We start from the raw sequence: 12,278 nt of genomic DNA on the forward strand, positions 1-12,278 counted from the left end.
ACAGCATTTACCCTTTCCTGCTATCCCTCCACACTCCGTTCATCCTTCTCAGAACAGAGCAAGAAATTTATTCTTTACATTTCAGTGTTGGTGTGTGGGATTTAGGACTCAAAAAACAGAATGGATTTTTCTGGCTGAAGTCTTGCGGTGTATTGGCAGCTGCTATCCAGAGACCTTCAACGCAACACGCAGAGCAAGTGTTTGTGCCCTTTATCCAAAAAGATCCTGAAGCAATCTGCAAATGTTAACACCTGTAGCAAACAGCCAGCACAGTGCAGGGGTGAAGGGAATTTGAGTGTGAAGAAGCTTGTGTAGAAGCTCTTTAATTAATAGTATTAACCCATTCGTGTCTAATGATGCACAAGAGAGGAGAAACCGAAGAACCTCAGGATTTCCTCCTATATCCAGAAGGCCACTGTGCTTTTGCCCTGGTGCAGGGTCTATAGGCTGAAGCGACTGGAATTGAATGGATCTCAATTCTTCACTTCTATTAGAACTAATAACAGGATTTGGCAGAAACATCTCATAAGTGCAATGTGTTGGGCACAACGTGTATGAAATATGATGTTGAGGGTCATTCCTAGCTTGGAACATTCTTGGAATTATAGTTTGCTTTGTTTTGTGGTATCCTCAAATGGTCAGTGGGACACAGTCTCCCGAGATCTGAAGCGTCTGGAGCATTTTCCCCACGCAGAAGTAGGCAAATTCTGTCTGTCAAATCACAGCATTCTCTGGCTGTGACAGGATTTATGGAGCACTTTAATGTTTCTAGTTGTGGCACATGAATCATTGAAGTGGATGGCATGAACACTTCAGAAACTGTGCTCTGTCGCTTGGGGGCTTTTGACATTCCTCTTGCAGTAGAGGACATAGTACCCCAAAAATATGGTATATAGGTCCCTGCCTTTTTCCCTGCCACAAAGAAAAGTGATACCTGATGATATTTTACAGGCTGAGCCTATACTGGTGAGAGCGAGATCCAGGTCTGATGGACAGAGTATGCTGGTGTAAGTCTTGAATTACAACAAGTGAAAACCTGATTAGGCAAGGAATGACTGAGTGTATCATACCTGACGTTTTATCTTGTCCTGGTTTTGGTAGTGATTACCCTAATTGCCACCTGAAAACCAGCAGCAAAGTCCATGTGAGCATTTGTCTCCAACACCTGATGCCTGTCTTAGCACTTTTCTTAGAGTTTTTTAGTTAATGAAACTTAGAAATATCTTGCCCCCTGCTCAAATTCTTTAATTCGTTCTGTAGGAAATCGTGCAAAATCCTGTGGCTTTTAACTACCTCTGAAATGAGGTACAATTACAGGTGGCAACAATAGCCTTAGTGATCTCTAAAGATGGTAGGAAAAGACAGGAGATGGTTTAATATTTTTATAGTTCCACAGAAAATTATGCTCAGCAGGTTTATTCGATAAAATATTCTCACCAGACACTTTGCACTATAATGACTTACAAATTACATGCTAATTGTGCTACAGTTAAGTCATTCCATCCTTTGAAAGGAAGAGGTGGAACTCCTAGCATGAGAGCAAGGCCCACAGATTGGGCTAACTGAAATGGGAATTTGTATTACCCCATCCTTCCAGCTTGGTTTAGAAGGACTGAATTGCCTGGCGTGGCACTGAGGGCAGGACGTAGTGTCCTGGCAGGGGCGGTGTTAGGGCAAGTGCAAGCGTGCAGCCGTGTTGGTGGGAGGGCGTGCGCGTTGCGAGTGTGGCTGTATTCGCGCTGCCGGTGTGGTGAGCTTTGCCAGCAAACGGCCAGCAAGCTGAGGTAAGCTTTGAACTTTCTTGCTGAGACTAGTGGGTCTTTCTAGATGACTGTCCTAACATGGCTTCTGCTTCATGCTGCTGAAGTTGAGCTCCTGCTTTTGCAGGAGCTGCTGCTGTGTTTCTCCTGACTCAGAAGCAGTGGTTTGCTTTGCAGCAATCGCAGTGAGCTTTTCAGCCCTTGCAGACTGGTGGCTCAATTTACAGAAATTCAAGCGTGTTTCTGCTTATAAGGCAGAAATGAACAAAGTCCTTCCCACAGCAGAGGGCTCTGATGGTTTCTTGTGTGGTTCTGAGAGCTTCTCGGTCACCTTGGTATGACCTGGATGCGTGCTGGCAGCAGAGTCTGTGCCTGGCTAGGGCTCACTCCTAACCATTCTGTGTTTCAAGGAATGTGGTGGTCGGTCTGCTGAAGAGACCATGACATCTGCAGCCTCTGCACATGAAGGAGGCTTCTGGGGAAATTATCATCAGAGCTGTGAGCTGAAAGCAGATGGTCTTGGACAGTCCTGGTTACAATGGTGTGATTTCACCCATGACTTCTGCTTGCCCCTCTCCTGTTGCAAGCGTCAGTCTCTGTCTCCTGCATATCCTTTTGGACCAAGGGCTCAGTGATGACTCTGAGCTTTGCTATTAGCCAGTGGTCTGAAAGCACCTCCTGAGCATGGCTTGCATCACTTGCCCCTCCCCGGCAATGGGGCAAGAGTCTGTACTTGCTGTAAGAGACAAGTTGTGAGAGTTGTTTTCGTGCATGGCCATTCAGAGCCACCTCCTCTGACCACCTGGACTGGCCTCACTGTCCCACCCAGTAAGGAAGTAAAACCAGGATCCCTTCGGCTCTGCCCAGCCTTGTTGCATGTGCTGGGGAAGGTGAATCATAGGTAAGGGAGGAGAAGGATGTGGAGAATCTTTTGGGCCCTACTCCAGTGACTACGTGGAGCAGATGTGATCTTCTGTATCGCATTGGCAGGTCCATTGTGTCTAGGTTTTGAGTCTTGACACCTTGAGGCCTGTCAGTCCTGGCTCATTAGTGTGAGAGAAGCTCATTTTAGCTTCACAGAAGCCCATCTTATTGCTGTCTTCTCCCATCAGCAAGGGGCATCTCAGTACGTATTGCTGGCAGATTAGAAATGGCATCTGAGTGCTCATTTGGAGGTTAGTCACTTGACAGCTTTGAAAGAGAGACAAAGTGGAAAGGTGGCTATTCGGTACTGTACTGGGAGGCAGATTAGCATTTAAAGGGTAGTTGTGATTTTCAAAAGAAAGACTGTGAAAAAGTACCTTAAAACTGTACTTGTCTTCTAATTAATACCTGCTTAATTTACTGGCACAAAATAATCTTGCTTCTCTGTCGAGAGGGGCTGTTGTAACTGTTGCCTTCTCTGTGTAATCAAGACAGCAGTTGTCTGGATTCAGCTCCTGTGATCGCCGCGCTTGGATCAGAATACAGAACAGACATGGTCTTTGTTTCCCGCTCTGGAGATTCAAAATCCTGGCCCATGGATATCTTTCTGTTCAGGAATTTAGCACTGTTGAGAAGAGTAGCCAATAAGCTTGTGTACTGTGAGGAGGGTAAGCGGTAGCTCAGGAATGAGTGCTTGCCGTCTTTTTTGAATCGTGTTTTTTTTGAGATTTCAGTCAATATTCCAATCTCTTGCTAGCCAGACTCAGCATTGCTTAGCTTTAGAGACCAGATTTGATGAGATTCCTGCAATTTGGCAAGGGTGTAGGGTGAGGAAAGTCACTCCTTGTGCACAGTTGGATTTTTCTTTTACTGGCAAGAGCTTGCATGCAAGCTTTGCCCAGTCATGCCTGTGCCCATCATTTTGAGAACCTGAAGTAAATTACAGTTGTGCAAATGCTGGAGTCTACAGGAGCTGATGCTAAAGCATCCTGGAGCATAGCCAAAACAATTGACCTTATGGCATTGGTAACTCGGCATTGGTTTTTAATCTGAACTTGGTCTTTCACTGGCAAACTAGATTTCTAAGAGGAAAGGAGAAGTATTTCATTACCTGTGCTTTCCTCTCTCACTTTCAGGAGGTGGTGGTAAACAGCTGTACTTCGAAGTCACTTGTTCAGGTTTCTATATGGCGAACATCCGTCATGCTCTCTCCAGTGAGAAGTGCATGGGGTTAATTTTCCTTCGTGTGCCTAAAGGACCCTACTTACAATTAGATGCAAGGACTTGGCTTGATAAATCAGGGAAATTTGGTAGCCTATATCAGCTTTGGTGCTGGTGACCTTGCTTGTGTTTGCCTGGCGCCTGTGCACCCTGAGAAAGCGCTTCTTGTTGAGCGTTCCAGGTACAGTGCTCTCACTGGTGATGGCTCTAATGAGAAAATATTGCTGCGCTGGTATGTGCCCACCTGCCAGACGGCTGCATAATAAATCACACAAGCTGCAGTGAGCCAGCGAGGTCTGACAAGCTGCTTCCTTTATTTAAGAACAAAACGAAAAACCAAACCCCAAAATGCAAAGGGTCGCACATGCGATCAGTTATTTCGGGCTGTCGGTCTCCATGAAAATGGGCAGCAGGTCCAGCGGCAGACATGGGCAGCCTTTCTCAGGGGGACGCTCTCTGAGCTTATTGCAGGCTGCCTTTGCAAGTGCTTTGAAGAAGATGCTCTGTCTGAACAAGACGAGTGGAATGGCCTCTTGCGTTCTGCCTTTGGGCAGGTCTCGCTAGTGAAACACTGTTCTGTGCAGAGGAAAAATGAACTGTCCGCATTCCCATGGGAGCCAGTGGTCTTCTGCTAACAGACCCCGGCTGGGGTTTTGCCCCCTCAGTATCACTGACAAATGAAGCTGGAAGAACAAGGCTGGACATGGAAACACTGTACTTGTGCAGGATTGTTGGACCTGGTTTCTCATTCATCGGTCACTAATGAAGTTGGAAACCTGATAGGTCTTTACAGCTGCTGGAGTAATGTTCTGCACTGCTTAACAGCACCCTCAAATGGCCAGTAAAAGCGCAGGTTTTTCGTTACGTTATAAATAATAGATACACAGGTTTGTTTCATATTCACAGTCTTTAATCGCTCAATTTAGAAATGTAATTTGTATGTTTAAATCAAAATTTTAATTTGCAGATGACCACACTTCACAACCAGGAAAGGCAAAACCTTGTTCAAAACGAAATGTTTTGTAAATTTAAATGAATTATTAAAAGTACTTATTTGGTGAGAAATATATGGAACATTTTGGGGAACAAAGTGTTTCTTAAAAAACTGCAAATATCACCAATATTTTGCCAACGCTAATGAGAATTACTTTGAGAGGCAGTCATCGCACCTTTTCTTTGTGTTGCTTTACAGGACATGGTGCGTCGGGGAGAGATAATAGATGATGACATGGAAGACGAATTCTATCTCCGTCGCCTGGATGCCGGTCTCTTTGTTCTACAGCTCATTTGTTACATCATGGCAGAGATCTGTAATGCCAATGTTCCCCAGGTAAAGCTATATACAAGGTTGGCAGATCATCTGTGTTTACATCCATGGTACAAACAGGACGCTAAATCCTTGCAAATACTGCCTTACTGAGTAATCTTACCTTTAATCCCTTTGTCGGGAGGAAACCTCCTGCTTATTGCGCTTGTGCCCATATAGCTTCATTAAGTTATAGCAGTTAGGAGGGCATTAGTGGGTAGAGAAGCTGATCGTTGTCACTGAATTCATACAGTCTGCCATGAGCGAGGTCACAGTTTGAAATGAAAGGCCCTGTTTATGCCATGCTGAGAGAGCAGTGGAAGGAGGGGTTCTCTCAGAAGGTCTCACAAAGGCACAGGCTACAACAAGTGACTTTTCTTGATTTGTGAAAAATGCTGCATCTCTGCTGGTGTGAATACAGTGGGGTTTGTGAATATTGTATGTGGTTACTTGTACCCGTGCCACATGCCTTCCTGAACGTTTCTGAGTAGGTGCTCTGAGACTGTGGGCTAGCAAGCCTGAGTTGGGTTTTGTGGTGTTCAGGGTTTCTGCTCTTCCCTCAAAATGGGAAAAAGTGGGGTTATTCATGGTTTTGTGTTGTATTGAAGACTACTTTCTTCTCTTTCCTATCCTACATCAGATTCGTCAGAGAGTCCATCAGATTCTGAACATGAGAGGCAGCTCCATTAAAATCGTTCGACACATCCTAAAGGGTGAGTTGAGATATTCCTGTGCATGTGTCTCATCTCTACCAGGGATGGCTTGGTCATCGGTTTGCGGAACGAGCCTTCACATGTAATTCTCCTTGACTTCATGAGCACCTTCAGGCAGCAGTTGAGTAGTGTTCTGAGATCTGGGCAAGGCTAGAATCACCCGGATGAGAGGTGTGCTTTACCTCGGAGTTAGGACACTTGCTGTTGGCTGCTGTCGTGGAACAGCACATCCGTTTTCATGCTGCCATCAGCTGCAGACTGGCTGGAACTCGCTGCTAACATTAACGCTAGAGTAAATATTTAAGAGAAGTGTATATGCATGCTAGAGGGAAGAATAGTGGAGTCTCATCTTTCATTAACACGGCCCTGCACTTTACCATCTGCACCATATTAGTATCCATGGTGTATTTGTCTTGTTCTTAGCGTCAGATTAATATGGATTATAGCATTAAAGTATCCTCTGTAGCTTTAAAACGTAGCTGTTGTGATTTGCAATCCCAGTTTTAAAGTACTGCTTGTTATTTTTAATGCTTATGTTGAATTAGAGCAATGCTTATTTGAGCTGTGGCTCTCAGCTGTAGCCTGCTGTCCTTCAGCAGAAGCAGCCAATTGAACTGAGGAGGAAGACAGGGCTCAGACTCTCCCCACGGCCCCCTCTGAGCTGCAAAGCTTAGCTGGAGCAGCTGGTAATCTGCTGCCCACCACAGATGCCTCCTTATTTAGCAGAGGGTTGTGCAGGACGTCTCTGCTCCTGAGGGGCTGTGCTGTTTTTGGTGAGGGGTAAGAAGTCTCTTTTCTGGAGAGAAAGGAAGGCTGGCAGCAACTCTGGGGTGCTGGGCTATGGGTTGTGTTGTTTCCATGTCTCTGCTTTCTTTGGCAGTAACAACTATGTTCTCCTGGCCGTTTCTTCCCCCTCAGCCCCCTCATCACTGGCCAGTACAGGCAGCTTTTTTCTTGCAGATCCTGTTGGTTTTCTCCCTTCCTATATGCAGGAAAGAAGGGGGATCAGAAGGATGGCTGGTATGATGAAATTAAGAGTGATTTTGCAACTGTGTGAGATTACCTGCAGGTATAGGCAATCTCTTTGGCCCTTGTCCTTTGCCAGCAAGTGCCAGTTAATGCCTGCTGATGAACAGGGGGGACTGGATAGGATATCTTTGCTGATGTTAATTATGATACTTGACAGTTCCTGCCTCCCAACTGTCCATTTCCAACTTAGAGCCTGGCTCTCACCCACTTTCAGGTTCTCATGCTTGACCCAGGCCACGGGTGCCCAAGGGATTCGTCTGCACACCTCGCTGTATTTACACACCTCACGTTCATGTCTTTGGTTTGTTGATTTACATACCAAGATGAATTGGTGGGCAGCTGCATTAAAATTTCATCTGATTCTTTCTTTCACAGACAGTGACTTGCATTGTGAAACTTCTTCAGTGGGTTTTATCATGTCTTGCAAGCTGTGGATTGTACAGTAGGTTCAGTACTCTCAGCAGTAACGTTTTCTCTGCCTGAAGAGGCCACACATGGCTTGTTAATAATACAGCTGACAGACACAGTATTTGGGGCTCTGTCTCCAGCTCTCCCCAACTCTTATGCTTGCCAATTTTAGAGATTTTTGCCATTGCAACTGTCAATGACCTTAGAAATAAATTTGTTGGCAGGCCCTTGTGAAATACTGCAGTGGGGCCCAGAAGATTCCTGCCAGGTAGGAGCAGCACTGAGTCACCTGCAGTCTGTGCTGGTGACATTTTTTCCAGTAGTTACACACCTGTGTCCAAATATGTTGTCAGTGTAGATTCACCAACTTTCAGTGTAAGTGACAACACGGACGAGTTCCCTGCCTCTCCAGAGTTGTCAGTTTGTTGAATGCTGCCTGGCTGCTGGGGTGGTGGGTTTGGTGGTGGACCCTGGCAGTGTGCCTCCCGAGGGGCTGGGGGCCAGCGGGGGATTTCCAGAATTTAATTGGTGTCAGAACTGTACGACCCTATCCCAAATGACTGAGAGATCAGGAGCCCTGAGCCTTGGCTGGAACATTTCCAGGCCCCTTTCCAACTTGCTGTAGGACAGATGAGGGCTGATTTATTTTTACTTTTTGCTAAGTGTTTTGCTCTTGTTCAGTTTTTATTTTCTATTTTTGCATACTAATTAGGTGCTTGGTTTTTAGTTTGATTTTTATGGCCTACATATTCTCCATGTTTCTCTGGCAACCTGACAGCTGATGGATCCCTTGGGGTTGCTCAGAATTACTTATGATGCAAGCAAGGAAGCAAGACTGTTTTCTTTTGGTAGGGCTTTCAAGGGGGAGGAGTGGGCAGGGAATAAGTGAAGGCTCATTAAATGCATTTCTGCAGACTGACCAGTCCTCCCACAGTTCCTTTTTCTTGAAGATGAAGCATTACTTGTAACGGGACAGTTAGTTTATCCTTTGGAAGAAAATGACTGACCAGTGTGTGTGCTTTGGCTGGGGGGATGTTTTGGGGATGGAGACTGGTCTTCATGACAGCAAAGTGGTGTCTGCATCTTGGGGCAGCACATGGTCTTCATCTCTCTTGTTGGGAATGGAGCGAGGAGGCATGGACCTCTCTAAGTAGCGATACTCAGCCCAGGAATGGGAAGGTGCACTGTTCCTTATGGATCGGCAGAGACCAGCCTTGGCACCTGCTGCCTTTGGGAGCTGCTGTCAGAGGAGCCCTGCAGAATCGGAGATGCAGAGGTCCCTCCCCAGAAGCGCTGCAGTGTGATGCCTTGTTAAACATCTGGTTTCAGTGAAGGTAGTGGGCCCATCAGGGAGCCCGGGGGGGTGGAATGCCTACTGAATGTTATAAACTAAACCTGTTAGCATGGGTAATCAAAAAGAAAAGGTAGGTATGTTATGAGGACTGTGCTAAATTTGGCCTGTGGTCCCTCAGTATGTGCAGGTTTTATAGCTTCCAATATCCATTACAAGCTTCAATATTTCCCTATTGATTTTTACTGTTCTGTAACCATTGTATTTTGTCTAATGAAGCAGAAACCAATCTTAGGTCCTTTCCCTTTGTGTAGCTACAGCAATGTGTAAGCTCTGTTTAACTGTTGGCAGGGGGAGCTTACATTTGATTTTTTTTTTTTGCTGTCTCACTGAAGTGGTGGAATTTTAAATAAAAAAAAGTAAATACATAAAACCTCAGTGGAAGATTATTTTTTTTTAAGCCTCATTCTTGGGGGGTTTATCTGGTCTCTTCAAGTCAGCATTAGCAACTGTTGGTAACCCAGCAAACAGTCTTGTCTTGGGAGTCACTGGGATTTTAGTCTTACAAACCTTAAATATTTAGAGGGGAAAACGCTGAGCTTTTGGGCAATCTTAGAGGAATTTGTGGCTTACTTTTGTCTGAGTGATCCCACGGGGATGATAGAAGGGCAGTGTCATTAGCGGCACTGGCAGCTTCCCTGCTTGAGTTGTATTGTGTGTTCAAGTACTCTGGCAGTCCTTAAAGCTAAAACGGGCGCTGCGCCAGGAGCCGGTGGGTGCCTGGGGCACAGGGCTCTGCCTGCAGCCAGGGCTGCCCCAGCGCCGCGCCAGGCTCAGGGACCACATCCATCCCTCACGCGGGTATCCTGAGCTGTCGAGAGGTAGCAGCAGACAGGGAAACGTTGCCCTTGGGCTGCAATAAACACAGGCAATTGCAGTTGCTGCATCTGTTTCAGAGGCACTTACTCTGACAAAGCACGGCTGGGGACAGAGCCTGCCTCCCCGCCAGCTCCCCGTGGGAACACAGCTGCTGACAGAGCGCCGGTGCTGCCTGAAGGGGACAGGAGAACCTGAGCTAAACGCTGGCCTTAGCTGGCACTTTCTCCCTGGAAGGTAACCCCGGGAGACTGCCACAGTGGGGTTTATCTCCTGCCAGAAGTGGGTGGCAGGTTTGGATCCCCAGATGCTGCGGTGCAGCCCTTTGCTGGGGTGTGGAAACCGCAGCAGAGCTGAAGCTGGGTTGCTGGGGCCTTGTCCTTATGCAATTAGCTAATATGCAGGTGGCCACAATGCATCTGTTCGCTTTATGCTGTCTTTAAGCGCAATGGAGAGTTTCCCCTCCATGGGAGGAAGAGTGCCCTGTGCTGGTCCCCCTTCTCCAGGGCAGCGAGGAGGTTAGGTTCACTTGCAGCAAACCTCAGCGTTACCCACCTGCTCTGGTTACAGGTACTGTAGCAGTTTATAAATATTAAAAGGATTTCTCCCAGAGGCCCTGGCAAAGAACTCTGCTTCTTGTACATGGAGAGAGAGAGCACACACAGGAGGGAAGACTCCCACATCAGCTAACTTCTCCTTGTCCTCACTCTTTTCAGTGCTCATATAATAAAGGCTTTGATGGAGCTCAGAAGCATGTAGCAGTGCTGAACATATAAATATTAAAGCAAACTTTCTACAGCAACTTACCATTCAGATGCTGAATACAAGCTGTTCTGTTTGTTTAGGAAGAGAGGAAAGAATGTGAGAAGGCGGAGGCTGGAAAACACTGTCTAACCAGGCAGTCTGCTCCTGATTTACTAAGATTTGTTCAGCTCCTTGCTTTTGCAGCTCAAAACCTGCTTTTTATTTTTTCTTTTTAAACCATCTTTGAATATGCAGGTGCTGGTGGCAGGAAGGAGGGAGCTGGTACAGGCATGAGAGCTGCTAGCTTTAAATGAATGTCAGGAAGGAGAGCTGCAGAGGACGCTTTGGTTCCATGGAATTTGTCCTGTGTATGGATGTGCAAGACTTTGATCGGGGTCTGGTATCCTCTGCCTGAAGACAAAGAGTTTGTTTTGTAGTTAAATCTGAAGTGGTGTTATCTTCGGTATGGGTTAAAAGCACTTGTAGATTGGGGAATTGGTCTCTACTTGACAAAAATCCTCATTCAGGATGCTTGGATAACAGACAGGTTCATGTCATCGGGGTTAGGAATGTTTAACGGTTGTGTAACAGCCCCTGCCTGACCTTCCCTGGTGGTACTTGGGGTTAAAAGGGGCCTGGAAAGCCAGCGGTGTCCAGGACTGTTTGCATTTTGTGGGCTGAAAGAGGCCAGTGATAGGACTGTCCAGTTTGAACAGCTGCCAGTGGGCTGCTCCACTGGGATAGCTGAGGAGTTAGGAGGAGCACCTAGACTGTCAGCTTTCTGAATGGTGAGGTGCTGCAGAACGCGGAACGGGTGCTGCTGCCTCGTGGTGCTAGTGTCTGCTCGGGCTCCTAGTGCTGCTTAGTGATGAGAGCAGGATGTTCCTCCTACGTCTCTGTTTGCTACAGAAGCTTTTAATGAGGGGTCAGTAGATGTTTGTTATGCAGAGCTTTAACCCTGGGGATGGGGAGAAAAAACATAAATGCTCCTTGCATAAATTCTCGTTCAGTTGTTTGCAGCGGACGCAGATTTAGATTCTACTGTGTTATCTGCAAGAGAAGTTACCCATCGTTCATTAGTGTCTCACTCAAAGCCTCTTGTCTGTCTGCTTTCTCCCCCGCAGAGTATGCGGAGAACATCGGGGATGGGAAGAACCAGGAGTTTCGGGAGAGCGAGCAGAAGCGGATCCTGGATCTGCTGGAGAATTTCTGAGGACTCAGGGTGGGACAAATTCCGTGTCTGCCCATGAGGATGCGGCTTCTGGTTCTCTCTCGTTCTGCTACCCTCCTCCAGCCTTCATTGCACGATTAAAGCAATGTTTCTATGAAACTGCTTCCTAATGGGATTTTCAAGATATTAAAGATAGTTTGCTTTTTTTTAATTCCTTGTTTCTTATTGAAGTAGTCTGCTGTGAGTGGGATTGCAGCCGCATGCCTTGCATTAGGGCAGCTCAGGATTTTTCCTTTTATTTATTTCCCGCCCCACCCCCATAAGTCAAACTGCTGTGATCAGTGTGAAACAGTACAACAGTATATGTATTAGAAGGAGGGTAGAGGAAGCTCAGATAGCTCAGGAGATTGTTTGCAGGTGATTCCAGCCTCGTATGTTAATGAAAATGTGCAACACCCTGTACAGATGTGAACTGGGGAGGCTGAGACATTGGTATGTGCCCAGTTCAGCTGTTCCTCAGTGGCAGAGGGAAACCAGGAATCAACCACATTAGCCATTCCTGTTAAATCTCCCCGGGGCTAAGTCGGTACTGTTTTGGCACAGGCTCGTCAGCCTGAAGGGGATGTTGGAGTGAGTCTGTCCAGGTTATACTCAAAACTAAGAGGGAGTGTAAGTGATGAAATGCCCGGATTCCATTGACTTCCTTTCGCAGTCGGCTTTAGGTCTTGGCTGTACTTGCCCTGTAGAAAATCAGTGTTCTGATTCTTGAACTCGGAGTCTGGCTTTTTATAGCAGCAATAAGTTCACCAACAGAAGAGGGTAAACCCGGCTCGTG

General features: G+C 46.5%; 1 protein-coding gene across 1 annotated transcript in view; it reads left to right on the plus strand.

Moving 5' to 3' along the window:
• Nucleotides 1-11,654, plus strand: part of CTNNBL1 (catenin beta like 1) — a 55,704-nt gene extending 44,050 nt beyond the window's left edge. The window contains exons 14-16 of the mRNA XM_040608112.1: nt 5,098-5,235; nt 5,852-5,924; nt 11,397-11,654. Of these exons, the coding sequence (XP_040464046.1) occupies nt 5,098-5,235; nt 5,852-5,924; nt 11,397-11,485 (300 nt within the window). The 3' untranslated portion in view covers nt 11,486-11,654. The remainder of the gene's footprint in view (nt 1-5,097; nt 5,236-5,851; nt 5,925-11,396) is intronic.
• The last annotated feature ends 624 nt before the right edge of the window (nt 11,655-12,278 follow it).

The sequence above is a fragment of the Falco naumanni genome, chromosome 10 (genome assembly GCF_017639655.2).
Source record: "Falco naumanni isolate bFalNau1 chromosome 10, bFalNau1.pat, whole genome shotgun sequence".
Classification (NCBI taxonomy): Eukaryota; Metazoa; Chordata; class Aves; order Falconiformes; family Falconidae; genus Falco; species Falco naumanni.